A 21,257-nucleotide genomic window follows, 5' to 3' on the forward strand; every position below is an offset into this window, starting at 1 on the left:
GAAATGTTTTAATTGTCCGATATGATTAAATGTAAATATAAAGAATGTTTTACTTACGTTGTTTATTTGATATTTCCATAGGTTATCTCACGGAAGTTTTTGTATCCATTTTGATTTATTGCACTGCATATATGGATCTTCTTTAAGCAGGTTCACGCTATCATCTTTAATATAGTATGGCTCCATTTCGGTTCACAACATAAATTCAACCAACTCTAACAGCAAACGATTTAATTATTATTTGTCTTGTTTGGTTTCGATGTAGTGACGTCACATGACATTTGAGGCAGCACTGTCGCCGTTTTGGGATTTAAAATCCACAGATAAAAAATCGAAAATTTATTTTTAAAAATTAAATGTACTTAGAACGTATTAAAAAATAAACGAAATACTGCATAATTTATGTTTACTTATAAGCTATCATATCCAACATATTTCATATTTTATTGTTATAACTGTCAAGTACCCAATTGTATAATTTTGTAATCAATGTTGCGTTAAAAAAATACAGTAATGTTAAATATCAATACACATTCTGTACAGAAATAGCCTCATCCAAGGAAGCAAAATCCGGAAGTAATGAATACAAAGTCAAAACCACCTGAAGGTGGTAGAACCCTTTGTGGTTCGACTCCGGCGGCACCACCGCCACACCTATTTCTACCTAATAACAGCAGTGTTAGGCGCTGCTGTGTTCCGGTTTGAAGGGTGTGGTAAGGGAGATAGACTTTTCCGAGGCGTTCCAGCTTAGTCCTCAGGGGTAGCGGCGCATCTGTGGCCGACCTCAGGTAGGAATATCTAATCCTATCTGGGGTTGATTACAGATGTCCATGGGCGGCAGTAGCCACTTACCATCAGGTGGACTGCATGCTCGTCTGCTACTCTCATATTATAAAAAAAAAAAAAAAACCAAAGAGTGACCATATAGGAAACTCAAAAATTTCAATGTAATAGTTAAGCATAGTTCACACTATTTGTTTATTACTTGTTAAGGATTTCTTGGTTTTTGTTCCACCAGAAAGCTCACGTTGAGAATGTCGCATTTTTTTCGACGTAACTCTTATTTTAAGATTCATTATGATTTAGTTTCTTTTAAAGCTGTTAGCAACAAATTGATACTAATGTAAGGAGCTGTCTACAATTTTATTTAAATCAAATGTCATTGGAAAACGTTATAAACAGGCAGTTATTTTAAAACTTCCAAGAAACATTGGATATAATTTATCTTTTCTGAACATATGATTATGATAATGGTTAAACATCAGTACCATCTAGATGTTGTTAAACGTCTTATACATTTCAAAAACATACTAACTACAAGCAAATAAATCAAATTTTCTTTTACATAAAAGTAAAGTTAAAATATAATATCAATTATGATAGCTTTGACTTTTATAATAATATTGTGTTCTTTCACAGTACAAAAATGTTATACGCATGAAACAAATAAGTAATAATCTTTTATGATAATTACAAAAAATATTACTTTAACTTTTTTTGATGAGTGATTACTGCTTGTAACGCGATATGAAATTTGTTATTATTATTTTATTTACGTTATTAATATTGTTGATTCTAGGTTCATGGCACAAGGTAGTTATACAAAATCTCTGGAAGAACTTGGTCTTGACTATGAAGACGAAAAAAATTCTATGATTGCTGGGACTGAAACAGGTACTATTAATCAGTAATCGTTAACTATAATTATATTTCTAATTATCTAAGTGGAAATAATTTTTAAAGCAATATGAGATGTACTTTATAACTTGATATAGATTTTGTTGTAGAAAATGTTCATTACGACGACTTCTACGATGAATTTGACAGTATAATAAAAGAAGATAATTCAATGGATGTGATTTTCTTTGGCCCTGCAAGTTACTTTTTAAGACTCGATACTGAAACTATTTTGCATTTATTTATGCATACAGAAAAGCATTTGATTCCTATATCAAAAGTTTTGCTAGCTTGGGATATTATAACCGGTGGGTTTTCAATTTATATAATAACTCGTCGTTGTAGTAATATAATTAGCTGTAAGTATAAAGTAAAATATTATAACAGCCGTTGCCATTAACGTTTGTTGAGTATAACTACGAGTGTTTTTGTGATCCCTCATGAACGAAGACCCTGTAAACAGGAGTTGTTTTAAGCAATAATGAAATAACAATAAAATTCGACCTAAAAAAATAGAGACAGAATTTTTTTAATCATTTTACAGATGGAAAAACTGCAGCATTTTTACAAGGCAGAGAACTATTAGCTTTTGGTCGTCTTCTAGAACATGTCCCGGAAGAAGACCTTTACTATGTCAATTTTGGAGACCCATCTGTATTTAAGTACTTTTCAAATAGCAATGTTAACCTTTGTAAGCGTAAGGTTTGTTCTTTTTCTACTTTATGATAATTTTTAAAGATTTTTTTGACATTCAGTAATAATATCTCATAAAAGTATGGAGTTTTAGTTGCGGCGTATCAACGGTACTTTGGGAATAAATGGTACTTAAACGGGTCACACATTAATGAGCTTGGCTATTTATTATGTGGCTTTTCGTCATTTGATTTGCAAAAAATAACTCCTACAATATTTAAAGAGCTTAATATTGACGTTCTTAGTAAATTGAACAGATGTTCGGGTAATCAAACCAAGGTAATCAATATAAATATCAATACTACACTTTACATTTTTTTTACTTTTTTTGTACATAAATAATAAGCAATTTAACATATTCCAGACTTTATATAACATAGCAATAAATTCTAAGGCATATGGTTTTCCGTACGAGTGGTCTTCACATGAATTAGGACGTCTTAATGGTCTATTTACTAGTGAGTGTAGTAATTATAATAATCCTTTGTAATTATTAGAAACTTTTTATAGTGGAGAAAGCAATTTTATATGTAACACCTATTTCAGCTTTATAATATAGATAATTTATAACAGAAATGTTAAGTGTGGTAAGGGAGAAACATTTTTCGAAGCTTTAAAACTTGGTCTTCAGGTGTAGCAAGTAGCAAAGTATCTCTTGCAAACCTAAGATGGGAATCTAATCTTATGGGATTGATCATGTATGTCTATGGGCAGCAGTAGCCACTTACCACATGGACTGCACGGTCGTTTCCTACATTAATATTTAAAAAAAAACTGTCTTATTAAATAACCAAATGGTATTTAATGATTTTCTTAAATTGATACTGATATTTAATTTTATTTTTAGGTATATCCAGTGAAGACATTAATTCCATACCATTAGAAGCTATTTCCGCAATTACTCCTCAAGTTATGAAACGGATAACTCTAAAAAAGTTACAATACTTTACTAAGCAACAAATAATGCGTATGAATCCCAAAACGCGGCGAATTTATATTTTAAGGGTGCAGTTAATGAATAGTCTAGATGTTAATCAAATAGTAAGGAGAATGGGTCATAAAGTAAAACCATCTTTTATCATTATAGCTTTCGTAAATATTTTTATAATGCCATTAATGCTTTTCTAAAAATCTTATAATATAACTATGTGTAAAATGATTTTTACAGTTATTTAATCCTATCACATCAGTATTCATATTGGTAATTGGTATCAAATTCTATTTTGTAAGTTTGTATAGTATACGCGATATACCTTTTGTAAATCGTAGGCTATAATTTGACTGATATGTCATCATAACTTTATATACGTGCCCTTAGGGATTTTAGAAAACAACAGAGAGTGAAATAATTCGAATGTTTCGGTTTAAAATTGTTACTTCCCTTTACAAAACAATTCAATTTAATAAGAAGAAAGTGTTTACAAACCATATTTGATTCCAAAATACATTTGTAAATTAATAAAATAATTATTTTATCTAAACTATATTTGAAATAAAGTTTTATAACTTTTCACATACGATTTTAAAATTTATTATTTGACTATTTATTTTCAAGGTCACTTCAAATGCCACCATTTTGTTTTATTTTGGAATACGCCATTTTCAGCGTTTCTGGAAAGGAATTTTTCCCTTTTTTTGTTTTGAGAATTTGGAGCTCATTTGAAGAGCACGTCGGTGAAGTATTTTCGAAGGTATTGTTATAAGAATAATAATTTATATTTTGTTACAATGCCTCCTGTAAAGCATTATTCATCAAGTGAAGTGAATCAGTATGAATTATCATCGAGATTATTATCGTTAACTGAGAATAATACCTCGTATACACTTACTCAAATAAATGGACAAAGAATTTATAGGAAGGCTCCTCATGCATGGAGTGGACCCGAGCCGTCAAGAAACTGTGAGGTAAGACTTGTTTGTATTTAATTATTCAGTAAAAAGGTCATATAATATGGTTTACATTGTTTCCCATTGTTTTGGCGCCTTTTTTTTACCGTAAAATACTAAACGCGGGAAGACGTCCGGAGCTTCCCGCGTTTATTATATAGTCATGTTTGTAATATTTTGTATTATTGTTTATCTCATTTTTGTACAGAATGTTGTAAGTACGTAATTGTTGTGATTACCATTGCTTGGTCCAGCAGTCAGTCAAAATTGTAAGAAAAGCGTAGCTGGTTCTCCTTGAGTGGTAAGGAGAGTTTGATAGGTCTTCCTATAGAACCATTTTATAATATTTATACAGAAAGGATTTTTAAAAGATAAAACATCCCCTTCTTTCTATGCTGCGATTCGGTCTATGTATATATTTCGTTCTACACTGGTCGGCCCATGCCATGGCGACTGTACCAGCAACCAGCAACAATGTCAGTCAAGCCCACAGCCTCGACTAAGACCTGAATGTGTTGGTTCCACTGGTATAGTAAGCGGCATTTCCCGGCGAAATTGTGATCGTGACCACGATCCTCGTATCGCGAGTTAACAACATTGGCAAAACGAGAGTACCTGTTATGTATTAAAAACATTATAAATGTCTCAATTCCGCGATAATATTAGTCTAAAATGATATTAGCGCAAGACATTCGTAACACTAGAGTTTGGTCAATTCATAACGGTAAGAGTCTGACGGAATTTTTCTGTCGCGTATATTTATGCCACTTTCACTCAGAAATTAACGAATAAGTCGAATAATATGTCATCATGCATGCATGGGAATTGCCAAATTCTAACTCTATAATTAAACAAAATGTAGCATCAAGTGAATCATATTATCTTAATACAACGTGAAACTTAGAGTTAATCATTCGCGTTTAGTTTAGTAAAATACATTAGTAATCTAAGCATTCGCGTATATAATCACCTGCTTAAGCGCCTTATCAGAAATGTTAGCAAATAGTAAAATATGATCGGATGTAAGAATATCTTTCGATGTTAAGCTCGAAGTACCTATCCTGTTACCAGTTTAAAATATGGCTTTTTTCGTGCTTCCTAAACAATACTCGTGCCTCGAATAACTCGTCTTCGAAGTGGACTAGCTTTGTAATGTATCTATTGTAATTGTATTGCACAGACAAATTACGTTTTTATGTGTATAGGTATTCATCGGAAGGATCCCTCACGATTGCTTCGAGGATACTCTCGTGCCGCTATTTCGGCAAGCCGGGGAACTTTTTGAGTTCCGTTTGATGATCAACTTCTCTGGTTGGAACAGAGGGTGCGTATTTTTCTATAATTTCTTGAATTTTGTGTTATTATTTAGTAAGTCACAAAATTAATTTCCAAAATGGTTTTAGCTATGCTTTTGCGATGTATACTACGGAGGCGGAAGCGAGCAATGCTATTCGCATGTTCAATAACTACATGATCAGACCATCCTGGCAGTTGGGTAAGTGTTTTGTTACAAAATATAGAATTTATATTAATTACTTAACTTCACACCATTTCTCTGTGATAACAAGACGCTGAATATTTTTCGTTAATCTTTATTTTATAAAAATTGTAAGCTACGTGTGGGTGTCGTAACAATATCGTAACGTGTCAGGTGTGTGCCCGTCGATAAACAACTGTCGCATATTCATATCGCGCATCCCGCCGACGACGCCGTCCGCGGAGATCGTGCGGCTGCTGTACGCGCTGACGGACGAGGTGCAGGAGGTGCGCATCCGGCGCGCGGTGGCGTCGTGCGCGGCCATCGTGGAGTACCGCTCGCACCGCGGCGCGGCCATGGCGCGCAAGGCGCTGGTGGCGGCGGCCGCGGCGGCCTGGGGCTGCGGCGCGCGCCCCGCCGTCGACTGGTCGCTGCCGCAGTCGCCGCAGCTGCTGCGACAGTACCGCGAGGTAATACTGATACAACATCCATGCATGGTATAGTCCGCGCCAAACTGCTGCGTCCCGCTGATATCTATAATTTGCTGTTACGAAGCGACTAATTTCTTTATTCAAAGCGGACTAGCAGTTTGGCGCGGTCTATATCAGGTGTTGCGAGAAATTTTGCAGGAATCTATGTTATAGACTTGGAAAATATTTCGTAATAGTCCACTACCAGTATATATGAAGAAAATATAGTATAATTTTAAGGTTTACTGACTGCAGACTATGGCACTCTTCCTCTTGTATTAGATAAGCATAATATGGAAAATAATACCTATTCACTTGTGTCCTAAACAATTCAAAGGATGGATGGAAGATTATTAGGCGTTTAGGAAATATGAACCGACAGAACTCATATTTATTCATTAGAATTTCCTTTACCTTTGGTCTTTTATTGAATTTGACTCCTAATTAGGTCACCAATTTACTAAACACGTTATTGTGTTAGAAAGGGGTGACTTCTAAGACAATAACGTATTTGGCTAATTTGCCTTCGTGTATGCATGTGTGTGGTCGTCACGTGTGTGCAGGTGGGTCGCTGGACGCCCGAGTACGGCGTGGAGGTGCGGCGCGTGGGCGAGGAGCCGGCGGCGGCGGCGTCGTTCTCGCTGGAGCGCTGCTCGCAGGCGCGCCGCCTGCGCATGATCCACGAGGCCCAACGCAACGCTGCCACCGCCGCGCCGCCGCCGCTCGAGTGAGATGATACATAATACTCGTTCATATAATTATAGAGCAAGCAAGTCAAGCAAGATGGGACTTCGTACCTACCGATCTCTCATATGCTGCGTCTGCGTTTGCAATATGGGGGGTAGTTAGGAATTATTCGGGTCTCGAGGGTACCCTCTTTGCCCGGGCAATATCTCAAGGGAGTGAATACCTCCCGGATTTTTAATATTCTTTCATAATAATATAATATTATTAAATAATATTATAATATAATGAGACAACATTAAAATTATACCAACCACGCTGTTTAGCGGGGGGTACGGGACTGTACACATAGAACATAGTGCCAAATGACAGTCAACATTGAATGAAAGATTGGAATGAAAGGGCAGATTAATGAAAATGTTTCCACTACGCAATAAATTAATGTTAGGCGGAACTAAATTTTCCTTTTGTACAAACTAATCTCATAAATGACTGTATACATTTTCGTGCACAGATAGGATTTATGTACGCGTAACTGTAATTTTTAAATGCGAAATGCCACCTATTTTCGTAATCCATACATAGATTTACGTTATAATAGTTGTTGGATTTCTTTTCTTTTTTCTATTGGGTTTATAGGATTTTTCATGAATGAAACAAACAATATCCTGGCCTATCGTTATTTTTGTGATCTTCGATGAAATAAAAAGTTATAGGCTATTTGACATTGATGATAATGTCTCCAGTTGGTCGAGCCACGTGAACGGCGTGGAGTCGCTCGTGTCGTCGATGTCGTCGCTGAACTTCTCGAGCCCCGGTCTGGGCGGCGGGCTGGGCGGGCTAGGCGGGCTGGGCGCGGGCGAGGCGGGCGTGTGGGCGGCCGCGCCCGCCGCGCCGCCCTACAACCCCTGGACCGCGCCGCACCCCATGCAGCAGTTCATCTCGCCCAGCAAGAACGACCCGTGAGTCGACGTGAACACTGGGTAGCTGAGCTGTATTCACAATTTGTCATTATAAATTTCATCTTCTTGTTCTTTAAAGCAGAAGTACAAAAAGTTTTAAATTAAATAACAAACCTTTCAGCAGCATAGAACTTTAAAAATATGTAATAGTTTGAATTGCTTCATTGTACTAGGTTTGACTATTAGAAGGTAACATGCAATTATATTTTTTTATATTTAATACGGTGTTTTACAGTAAATTTCCGTAAATTACACGAATTGACGACTTGATTGAAATACCATAAAAAATGTAATCATTACTTTTATATTAAATTTCAATACAATCAAAAAGATATCTTACTTCGCGCCACATGTTCGATGCATTGTGTCGCATAGTCGCATTGTGTCGTTTGATAAATATCAAATTATAATTCACGATAAGTAGATAATGACGGACATACACATAAGTGCATAAAGTTACATCTTGTAAGCGAATGTATGTTACGTACGAGGAAAACCTAGTACATTATAAAGTTATCGTAATACGGCTTTGCTACCCAGTTAAATATTTATTTTATGATTTGATTTTGTCAATGTTGATTAATTTATAGCACTAATTAAGAATGCATGTAGTCTGCACTAATACTTAGAGGACTAAGGTTTTGGAGTGAGAGAGATAGATGTTCAATTAAATTGCTTTTTCTATAATCATTTTATTTTTAAAAACACGTTTGCTAATACATGAAACACGATTAGAAATGTTACGCGAGTTATCGATTAAGCAATTTGATTGAATGTATGGGAAATGTTATTGGATTTGTTTGTTAAAGCACTGTATAAATGTCCTAAAATTGCACTTTTCATTTTGTTTGCTTGAAGACATTATGCTTTGTTTAAACTGTTGTTATGGGAATGTGGTTTTATGTGTCGCTACTAACGTGTGTATGCATTATACCTTATTAATTTTATCTTAGGTTAATCTCTCCACTCCTTTTAAGGCATAAGAGAGGTAAATTTTAATTTTAGACTTTATATTTAATCTCATGATGTCCTTTATAAGAATCCACTTGAATTACTTAATAATTATTAATGTATTAAATTTGAAGCTTTTATAAGGCAGTATCGCGGTATATTTAAGTGTGTCTACAATATTGTTTTAATGTTATTGAATATGAATTAAGGGCAACTGTGGGCGTGGGCGAGCACGCCCCGCCTTTAGGATTATTGCACAACTGGCAATCTGCATTTTTTGAGGTTTTTTCAACGAAATATTCATAATATTGTAATTTAATATATCTGTAAGTCTATTTAAAATCAGGTTTTAAGTACACGAATCAATTTGGAACTGTTTTCTCAGGATGTTTAACCCAGCATTATGAAATTGTCTATCTACAATGAGCAAAATCTAAAACATTTTGTAACGAGACAATATGAATTTATCTCTCGGTGTTTTATGAGATTTTTAATAATATTGCATGCCAGATTGATAAATAAATTTAAGTATAATGCTTTAATGACTGTTTTATTTTGCGTTTTTTGCTTCACTAACCCTATGCTTTTCATGTTTTTTTTGTACGTGCGATCTCAACATCAATGTCATTTTTTTCTCTATTTAATTTTTTTGAAACGAAATGTTAAATATGGATAATGATCAAGAAAAGGTTATGATTTTGAGATCGTCGATGTTCACGCATGACCACTACTACAAATCGAACGCTAAGGCCTCCTCAATGCCGCGCGGCGCCGCGGCGTGAAGACGTAGCTTCAAACAAAAGTGTGCGCCAGCGCCGCGCGGCCGTCCCGCCCTTCGCCTCGTAATCAGTGGGCCCGAGTCTCGACCCAGCTTAACGTAATGCTGGTGTGAGTTGTGTTGTGTAACGTGCGGCGATGGCGGTCTGCGACAAGTGGGTCGCGCTCAAGATTGTAGAGTTTGTAAGTACCTGCTGATATGATGAAGTTATCTGTTGCATCGTCAAGAAAATTTTAAGTTATCGATGAAAAGGAGTTAAGCTGAATAGTTATTCTTTGAAAACTTAACAAGTATTTTTCTCGCTTTAATTGTTTGTTTTTCGAGCTAATCGTTAATTTTCGGACGATTATAGTGACCACTAGAGTAAAAATTATAAAACGGAAAAAATACGTATATAAGAAAGAAATCAATTTTATTGGTAATATTAAATAATTGGTGAAATAGAATATTTATATGCGAGTGTTATGCAGTATTTTGTGCTTTACATAAACCTTGCAGATTTAAATTTTAGCGCCATTTTAATTCGTACCGAAATTATAGTGTTTTCCTTTAATCCATAACGCATTCATCACATCACATCCATACAAAATTCATTGGCTATTTTGTAGAACTGTCCACTCTCCAAGCATGTTATTTTGAAATTGTCGGGCCCTGACATGGCTGATGGCTCAATATGTTTGCATAACAATCTTGACCTATCGATACGTAGTAAAGCGTGCCTACATTATTGTTTCCTATAATGAAAATGCAGCAATTATTACACAGCGCGGGGCAAGTGTATTGGTAAACCTTAAACACCCTTAAAAATCTAAGAGACTTTTCTTAATCAACTCGGCGGGCAAGATTTCTTTGCGGTGTTCCCTGTTACAATAAATGATAATTCACTAACACTTAAAAAAATGGTTTATAAAATAATACGTAGGTACATGCCCGATCGGGGCATCGCGCTTGGTTTACGTAGTAACTATTTATTAATCTTTGGCTTGGAGGACTCCGGTTGCGTTCCGTCGGAGATCCCGGAGTTCTCCAACAAGCGTCGAGGACGGCCACCGGGGGGGTTTTAGTGCGGTAAGAATCCCACATAACCAGGCGTCGCTCCCACGTCGTCGGGTACCTTTTGAAGGTATCTCCCTCGTTAAGAAAGAAAAAAAAACGGTACATGCCTGGGATTTGAACAACGGATCTCCGTTTATACTATACTGAATTCAACTTTAATAAAACACTTGTTAATGTTCGGGAGCCTTGTGCCTAACCCATTACATCAGCATTACACGTCTCCAACTTCCTAAAAATAATATTTATTCTTTTGACCTAATTGACATCAAACTTATTGAACTTAACGACTCTACCGTCAGGTGTACAAGTTCATTGCGGCGGCCACGTAACTTCAATGTGTCATTCAATACAGCGCTAATGACTGTTATTAATCTGATCTGGGTAACAATATTCTCACGTCTTACGTGTGACCGCTAGAGGATTGCCGAGTTTACCTATACCTAGATAAATTTATTAATGAATGTTATTCAAGACCACATAGAATAACAAATAAGAAATAATTTGCATTAATCATAAATTTACATTATAGTATATTCATATATTAATATTTTTTTTTCTTTGTTAACAGTAGATATTGAAAATTGATATATTGTAATAAATATTTATAACACTTTAAATTTTATATGTAAATTGTAATGGACAACTAAGTATGTAAATTAATGTTTATTTATAAGAATAAAACAAAGATTTGTACACCGGATCAACCGGTAGAGTATGCCGAACGCAATTACTATGTATGAACTACTTTATAAACGCATGCTTTTACAAATAAATAAATTCATTCATTCATTCATTCATTCATTCATTCATTCAAATTCATTCATTCATTCATTCATTGAAATAATTCCAGAAAAAACAGCGCCAAGGAACAAGAAGTGAAGTTGTATCGGTGGTCATTTTCCTCATTTCCATTAAAATGGCGAAGACGACGTTTCCTTTAAAAAGAAACAAAAGAATCGCTAAGTGTCTGTGTATATTGTTTTGCATATATGGACGGCATGAGGGAGTGCTTGTGTTCACTTGTGGAAATCGATGATCCATATCTTCTAGCAAAATGCATGCGCATGCCAGGACGGATTGGTGTGCTGTCCTTTGCTAAATGTTTTAAAAACGGTTTAGTCGATGATATTTTATTTTAGTTGGTTATTACTATTTGCTATTTATTAACATTTGTAACTTATTTACATATGGCGTACTAATATTAAGTTTTTAGCTTAGGTACGTAGGTCGATAAGACGATTGTGTTGAATTCAAGAGTCTTGACGACCCAAGTCTGCTATTTACATATATTGCATATTGACCAAATATATGTAAATTAGTCGTCGATTGGTGCAGTTAACTTGGAAATTAATTTCTGTACGTACTATTAGAACTTACTACGGTCGTAACCTAACATACCTACCTTTATACAATTAAACGCTGCTATAAGTATTATTGAACATTTCATTAGAAATTGTCATACGAAACTAACAATAGACTATTTCACGCTACTATGCGACCTTCACGGATTGTCTAACTTGGGGTCGTTTAGACTTATAAAATGCTAAAAAACTACAGGTAGCATCGGCATATGGTAAATGTCATTATAAATGTACCTAAAGACGGTTTTATAAGAAACTAGGTAGGGTATTTAAGTGACCAACATTTTTTACATTACAGACACAGTTGCAATTATTTACGCCTCCATGTGGACCTACGTTAGTTTTGTACTCCTTTACTTATCGACTTAAAGACTTGCATGAATTTCGATTTATATAATAGGACCACGTTTATATAGATCACGAAGAAATTTTACTCAAATCAATCTGACTTTAGGTTGTAAACATTGTTGGCAATTGGTGCCATCTTAATTTGGCACTTAACCAGAACTTATTACCCTTATTAAAACTTTATTTATTTTTAACACTTGTTTACTGGCTATTAAACACCTCTGCTGTTTACTTATGTATTCGTTTAACGTAGGTATGAACGCAGTAATTCCCATGGATTGTGCGTACATCTGATTACGCAATTGTGCACAACGTGTCTGTATGTCAAAGTCATGTGCACCATTAGGGGTATTCATCGTCTCTGTTTACAAGACCTCAATCCACTACCGCTTACCAATGTGTGGTAACTTCAAACTGTGATTATATTATAGTAGCTGGTTTTACTACACTAGTTGCATCTCGCGGTTAAATTAACGCAACGGATAAATAGCCAATCACCTAAGTATGTTTCATCTCGAATAGTTTTCTGATGGCGCAATAATGATTTAAATCGATTTCCTACTTCAAAATTGACAGATCACAAGCAAACCTTCTCTTTATGACCATATATTTTATATTATAAAAAGCCGTTCATAATTTCCGAGTAGTTTGAAGAAAGACATCGTGTCTAAACTGTATATTGCTTTAAAACTTAGTTTTGTCCTTTCATAATATTATGCATATTTAACTTTACCTTGCATAATTCGTAAATCTTTAGCACCGACAGAATACCTATCACCTATAGATATCCACCGCTGATTACATGATTCATCTATACATATAAATAACATTGGAGGGTCTGCTTTTAATATTGAAATAAGCGCTTTTTACTATATGCACATGAATATACGAGTACATATGTTTCATACACCAAAATTAACATTTTTTACAATTTTTGTCTGCCTGTCTGTTTCTTCTGGCTAATCTCTGAAATGACTGGACTGATTTTGACGGGACTTTTATTGGCAGGTAGCTGATGTAATAAGGAGTAACGTAAGCTACTTATATTTTAGAACTTTATTCATAAATATATTGATACATTTCTTTTTAACACGGGTGAAACCGCGTAGCACAGCTAGTATGAAATAAAGTTATAATAATTAAAAAATAAAGAGACTAATAGTGACTGTAATAAAAATTAAATTCGAACCTACATAAATACTCATTCGCTTTTATATTTAAGTAACTGGAGGTTTACTCACGATAGCTTTATAGCTCTTCATCTTAAACTCAAGTAGATGGTAATAGAAGTTTTACGTAGTTTTGTATCCAATGCCGCTCCCACGGTGGACAGCAGCGACGCGGAGGACCGAGGGAGGACGTTCAGGAGGTCACAGTGTACTTACCGACGGATCACCTATTGTGTAGCTATTGTGTTATGGCTTTTGCGGAGTTTCCTTAAAAATATACGTTTTTCAAGATTTCTTAGTTTTAGTTAATAGTTGCTTACTTATATGCTATTAAACCTGCTTCTGGTGTAACGTTTTATTAATTTAATAACAAAAAAAATTAAAACATAACTATGTAATGTAATCTATAACGAAATAGGAAATAGGCATTAAATACTACTGATACTATACAGTACGATTATAAAAAAGGGCTTCAACCATATTGTTATCTTTTAAGTTTCTAAAAAGCGGGCGATATCGATGTTACCTCGTAGTATTCAACGAAATTAATTAAACCAAATTAGGTAATTAGGTAAATACCAAATTATAGAATCATTACCATTATTACAAAAATCATTAACATAATATATGTTACAAACCGATTATTGCCAAATAGATGTAGGTATGTACCTACTTAGTTTTCATGAAATCTTGTAAAAGGAGAAATTGAATTACTGTTTAATCTGTTCTAATAGAAATACTGGATTGTTCCTAGATATTCTGCGTGGCGTGCCTGGTCACGAAGCGAGTATCCACCGATGACGAGGCCCGCCTGGCGCTGCTGCTGCAGAAGCTGTCCCGCGAGTGGTCGCTGCTCACGTCAGTCACCTGGGATTCCGTGGGTGGTGCCTTCGCGGACGCTGTATATGGAGGTGAGACTTTATGAAGAACTTTTCGTCGTTCAACTTTGGTAATCATTGACACAAGGTTAAAAGTTAAATTAAGTCACATGGGATAAGTCCACAGAGTCAACGTATTCGAATATTTTAGTTAAAAAGACACTTTGTACACCCATAGGTTCTTACATCCTTACTTAACCTTACTATTATCATAAATCCGAAAGTAACTCTCTGTCTGTCCGTCCGTATGTATGTCTTTTCTTCACGCCTAAACCACTGATCCGATTTTAATGAAATTTTGTTCAAAGATAGTCTGAGACCCGAGAAAGGACATATGATAGTTTTTATCCCGGAAATCCCACGGGAACTAGGGGTGGCGATCTAAGATCGATTAATCGGAGAATCGATATCGACCAATAAGTCGATTATTTTAATCGATATTAGTAAGGATTGAATCGTAAACTATGCATTTGATCAAGTGATGGTCTTTAGCAAAGTTGTTGTCCATCAGCCCACGAAGGTTTCAGAGTTGGTACGACCAATTTTCGCCAGATGGCGCCACTGTCATTCCAATGACAGTGGCGCCTTGGTATGAATTTTCAGTTTTATGTATGTTAGTTATTTTCTTTCAAACGCTGGCGATGCCGCGGGCAAAAACTAGTGAATATATAAAGCTCAAACATGAATATACATAAGTACATACACCTAGACATAGAGTAGAAATCTAAATTCATATTACGTGTGTCTGGCCGGGATTCAAATGTGGAATCTTTTGCGTTATACAGGCATGATGACAGTTCCGCTTCACGGCTCGTCATAAACATATATCGGAAATGTATTTCATGAAATTTCTATTAATATTTATTACAATAAATGATTTACTTTAGACACAATACTAATGTAGATATATTGTGTTTTCGTGTGGACAATAAATCGTTTCTTTCATGTTTCTTTATTTAAGACTACAAAACGTATTTTGAAACTGCAAACGCGTTTTATGAGTCTTCTAACAATAAATCACTGTAGAGCCACGAAGTTGAACATTACGGCACTGATAATACTTTATGTTTGCAGGTTACGTGATAATTACCTTCGGTCTGATATTAGCGAGAATCTACCAAGAGATACCGAGGGGACGACGGATATTGGAAGGAATATTCCTTGGTTTTGGAATGCTGTTCTTCCTTGTTTTGGGTAAGTAAACTTACTTAACTGGCTGGAGGAATTTGGCTCTGGATTTTGTCTTAAAAATGTTTATATATGTTTTTTTCCGCAGGTGGTCTAGAGTTGGCATCTTTAGACTCTGTTCCGCGAAACTTGGTCGTGAACGCTTCTGTGCTTGGATCCTTGTCCCTCGTTGTGGCCGCCTTGTTCTTGCTAGATCTTATGGGTCCAAGAATATACACGTCTACGCGTCATTCCCAAACGGACGCCACTAAATCGCCACGACCGGAGAAAAAAGTCTCTATCATCAGCCAGACAGTTGGTAATGGACAAGAGCAAAAAAATGGACAGTTGACTAACGGTCAGACAAACGGACATTTGAGTAACGGTCAGACAAACGGACATTTGACTAACGGTCAGACCAATGGACATTTGCCGAAAAGTCAGACAAATGGACACATTCTCGCCGAAAGACCGAAAACTTTGGATTTGGAAAAGGGCAAAACCGAAACCCAAAAAGAGCAAACTGCGTTTTTCGATGAACCTAAAAATGGTTACACGAAGTTCGATGAACCTAAAATTGAAAAAGAATTAGAACAGACTAAGTTTGGATCTGTACGCAACGGAATTGAAGCCGGCAATTACGTACGTCTTTCCGACCCCTTGTCAGACGCCGACCGACTTCATTATGAGAGAGAGTTGGCAAAATTTAATGAGAGATACTTCAGAGACTTTTTGGACACCGTAGACGGAAGGTTACCAGTAAAAGAGCAGTATCTTCCAGAGTTACAGACTCCCGTATTCGCGAAAGTTAAGCCCGGGCGACAGCAGAGTCTATTCGACGACGGACCGCCGAGTTACGAACAGAGACGCTCCTCGAAGTCGCCCTCTAGAGCGAAAACAGTAGCGACACCGACTTTACAGCAACTGGAAGATTATTTAAGAGGTTCTAATAGATCCAGGAGAGGAGATACTCCGGTATTATTTCCCATGGAACCGATAGAGGAGAGGGATAAGGAGGATGTGGAAGGCAGAGCATCTGGCACTCCAACTGACCCTGGTTTTGTACAGTACACTGCAGGACGGTGGCCGGATAAGCGAGAAATACGGACGCCGAGACACAGTCCAACGCAGTGATTACAATAATTGTGGTGACTGATGGTATCATTCGTCACGGCGAGACATCAGAGTGACGTGATTAATTAGTGGTTACAGCTGATGGACTACGAGATTTCCTGGGCAGCTTGCGTGAGACTCAGTTTAATTTTGATGACTCAACTTTTTGTTATATTTTTTGAAATATGAATGTCAAGTTTTAATTTATAAATAAAAATTATTCTTCAATATTACATTTGTACAGGTAGTTAGGAGTATTCTCAAACACGCTGCTTCGATACAGAATGGAAGGTATGAGTTTGTGAACCACCTCTATCATGTAAATTATTATTCTAATGACCACCAATGGCTTGATAACCAGACCGACGATTAAAAAAAATAAGGTCTATGGATTAATCTTTGTTATATGGATTGAAAGTTAATTCCTGCCCGGTAACGGACTTTTCATCATCATTATACCGTTCTGTACAGTAATTTTACGATACATATTCACTTTATAATATAGTTACTTAAGTAAATTATAGAAATTTAGAATTAATTATAAATTTTAATACTAAGAGTCTATTTAATTTTAGTTACCATTAAGTTTTGTACAGACCGGAACTCGTAGGTTTGTCGGATTTTATAATTTAATTCAATCAAAATAAAACATTCCGATTAAAAGCATTGTTTGAAGCGCGCGTCATTTGTCGAGTTCCCACAAATGTGGGAATCCTCTGAATATTTTTTGTATGTGTTCAAGACAATAAATTTGTACATTAACAAATTTTAATTATTCTTTTAATAAAGCTTACTTCCTATTAAGGATACCTATTACTCATAAGTTTGAGTCGGCATTAAAAGAACGAACGTTTTAAAATATGTAAACGTAGGTTCGTTGATCCTTGTGTTAAGTGGAAGATTACAGCTAATTTGAAAATAATGAGTTGTAACTTGTAACGTCCAAACATTACACAGTGACAATGCAATTATAGATAAGTATTGTATGTTGGACTCACACGCATGTGGGCCTAGAAGTATTTCTACTTAGACGGGCGGTTATTTATCAAACGACTCCTTAGGTACATTTTTAAGATTGAATGTGGAATGCTTGTAAATGTAAATACTAAGCAGAAAAATATTGCATTATGAGGAAAAATAGTCGTTTTAGATACTGGTACATACAATATATATTATTCGCTATTATACGTGTAGCGAATAATAATATTATCATTAATTGCTCCACCACTGTCTAATACCACAACGTCGTAGTAGATAAATCGTGTTTTATTTGTATGACTGATCGATGCAATGCAATGCAGAAGCAAAGAACAATTTTAATTATTACCTACTGCAATTCAAAAAGTTTGCAGACATCGTGGACCTACACAGCGATACGACACGAAATTAATAGAACCAGGAATAAAAGTGTCAAATAGGTACATAAATATGTATCTTTGTATATGGTCGTTCTTGGGGCGGTTATCTTGATTAATTAGAATGTTAGATATTATGCAACAATAATATATTTATTACTTTATTACAATGCGCACAGAACATGACGAACGACGCTAGACGATGCAAGGACATAACAATAGTGACGTTCCATGCAAAAATATAAAATCATTGGAAATGTTTAAAAGTCTTAGGTACCTATATGTTTTAAGGTCACCGCCCACATGAGTAAATTTCGCAACTTTACTCCAGCACAAAATAAACTGCTTGTTTTCAGAGGCTCTTGCTAATGAAATGGACCGCCAAGTTCATGAATGCTTCTGTCTACGGGTGTGTTGCAATCAGTTTACGCCTTTACGCTATATTACGCGTACGCTACGCACAGTACGAGTAAGAGATACAATTGTTCTAGGTTAATTGTCTTCTTTATCATAAAGTTAATAGAAGACGGTTTAAGGGTGTAGGTTCCGGCCAACTAATGACTTACATAAGATACCATAATCATCTTAGAGCTTGTACACAAAACTGCGATGCGTCGTCGCATCGTCAAAATTTGCGAGCTCCCTGAACGCATCGCAAGAACTTGCGAATTGATTCGCATCGCGCATTCCTGCGGTGTTGCGTCACAGTTGTTGTTGTTGGTCACCCTGGGAGACGCTATGCCGCACGATATCGCATCGCAGCAATTCGTGTCGCAATTTTCTGCATTGCGAAGTCGCATCGCGTCGCATCGCAGTTTTGTGTACGAGCCCTTAGTCCTTATGAGTGGCAATGCTACTACGATCAGCTTCAGGAAAAATCCCTGTTGTGTTCTGTTACGAGTACAGATGTCCTTTGGTAGCAGTGTCCACTTACCATCAGAAGGAGTCCATGCTCGTTTTTTCCCTCAATCTTATAAAGATGTTACATAGTCACGTCACATGTTACATAACATTACGATTTATTATTGTCCGCTTTACTTTACCTGCGTAATTGCGAATGGTACTTAAGTTCCGTGTGACATTACGAGGTCAGACGGAATTAAATTGTTTGTAAAATTACTCTAGCTATTTATTTTAGCTATAAATACGATGTCATGTGTGTCCGTCATGATGCTATTTATTTGTATATGATTAATGGATAAATTGTCTAAAGCTCTGCAATAAAACAATAGGTTCAGTAAAAATATATAATAATTAAAGTATCTATGTACTTTGTGTTTTTTACTTTAAGAATTGTCTATAGTTTTTGTTTCCGCGAATATTTATAACATAGGTAGGTATATGTATTATAATTATGTAATTACACAAATAATAATAATTAGGTAAAGCTGTAGTTTATAAGAATAATGATTAGTCATAGAAATAATTACATGACTTCAACCGTCCGGACAAAAGGCAAATAATAATAACTTGGAAAAATTATAAAAAACATTAAGTTGAAAGTTACGGGAAAAAACATTATTAGTTTGGTTTAAATGTAATTGATTGCATTTGCTGATATACCCATAGACTTAGAATTTTTTCGCTACCTTATATCTATGGATATACCTAACTCTTTATCTATGAGATGTTTGTAATTATCTACGAGATTATCCGCGCGGCTCAACCTTAGTAAGCTATTCCACTGGAATATTAATCAGAAATCTTATATTATATTAAGGATAAAAACATGGTTTAGGTTCTTGAAAGCCCTTTATGAATTTACTTTATCTGTTTCAAAATATTCACATCAATTTGTTTATTTCTATTATAGAGTATAAAATGTCATTGATTTCTATAAATAATTCAATAAAGGTACACATCGTAATATTTCTTTGGAGTTGTTTCCACAGAGTAACTGAAAGTAGTTTCGTTCGAGATTTTGATCTACCAGGCAGACATAAATGCTCTCTAGCTGTGGACATTATGCAGATAGGCGACAGGGGCCATTTCGCAAGCAGCCTTGCAGACGGTCCTCGCGCCGTGCTACGTACGAAGCATAGACTTGTGGAGTATAAGAAGTAAGGACCGTGAACGAAACTTAACAAAAGGACAGTTTTTACCGCGTGAGAACCGCACAGCCTTCGCACATCGCCGCCGGCGTCGACGCTTCCTTTGCTAGGGTTGACACTGTTTAGTTTTTAAACTTTTTAATGTATTATTTTGTCCATGCAACTACTTTCCCGTAATGTCTATTTCAATTTTCAGTATTACAATATAACAATATTTTTTACAAGTAGGTACATAAATATTTTTGTATTAATAAACATTTATAAATTAGTGCAGTGTTTTACTAGTTAGCTAAGTTAAAATTTGTTTAATTTTTTAAAGCATTATTATATTTTTTTCTTATCACAACTGTCAAATTAAATTTAATACACATGATTTAATTAATTAAGTAATTAAGTAGTAAAAACACATTTATTTTAATAATAATTTCATCAATGTTGATGTTGATGTTGTGTCTGGTAGGTATTAAATACCTACCAGACACGCGTTTTACATCGTTGAATAAAAATCGTTTAAATGGCCGACTATTCCAAATTTATACACTAAAAAAGTGAGTAAGTATATGTAGAAAAAATCTGTGAATGAAAACTTCAACAACCAATCTTATTAACCATTTAAAGTTGACAATTTAGCAGTGCAATATTTAAGGTCGTTTCTGTCCTACTCGCACTTTATTGCAGATGGTCAGAGCAAGGGAAATGCATAATATGAAAAAGTTTACCTCCTTTGTATTAATGCCCTAGTACTTTTGCGATGCATCTTAGTTTATTTCTTTGTCTAGTTTAATAGTGAGCTGACTGTATTTTATATCTACCCACACTGTTCACAAATACCGACAATACAAATAACCGACTATATTTGTGTCCCTCTCGCACTTTCGCAACAACTTTAGAGTAAGAGAGATGCATATATGTTTGAAAGAATAGTTAACCTTCTCAATACTTATACCGTTACCCTGGTACATTTGCAATACACATTTTTAGTCTACTGTTCTTTTTTGTACGGAGTCTTCTTATTTTTTAATTTGGTTTGCAGACCCTGGGAAATACGTTAACTGATTATTGTTATAAATTCTGTGGAAATACGGCGTATTGCCAAATATATTTATCTGGGCATCTTGATATTATAATCATGATGCCCGGTCAATAATTAATTTTGGTATGGAATTGAATAATTTAATTA

At 35.4% G+C, this 21,257-nt stretch overlaps 1 protein-coding gene across 1 annotated transcript; it reads left to right on the plus strand.

The window, feature by feature from the left end:
• The first annotated feature begins 1,289 nt into the window (after positions 1-1,289).
• LOC140744131 (uncharacterized) lies at positions 1,290-15,696 on the plus strand. The gene is made up of 16 exons (XM_073075609.1): positions 1,290-1,450; positions 1,580-1,674; positions 1,788-1,985; positions 2,222-2,379; positions 2,452-2,649; positions 2,735-2,828; positions 3,218-3,375; positions 4,114-4,275; positions 5,463-5,581; positions 5,661-5,752; positions 5,909-6,204; positions 6,768-6,931; positions 7,635-7,850; positions 14,268-14,424; positions 15,466-15,585; positions 15,668-15,696. Exons 1-15 carry the CDS (start codon positions 1,377-1,379, stop codon positions 15,472-15,474), a joined length of 2,190 nt encoding a protein of 729 aa, XP_072931710.1. The 5' UTR covers positions 1,290-1,376; the 3' UTR covers positions 15,475-15,585; positions 15,668-15,696.
• Positions 15,697-21,257: the final 5,561 nt, after the last annotated feature.

This window comes from Epargyreus clarus, unplaced genomic scaffold (assembly GCF_041222505.1).
Source record: "Epargyreus clarus isolate Ecla_fem2 unplaced genomic scaffold, WU_Ecla_fem_2.2 ptg000008l, whole genome shotgun sequence".
NCBI lineage: Eukaryota > Metazoa > Arthropoda > Insecta > Lepidoptera > Hesperiidae > Epargyreus > Epargyreus clarus.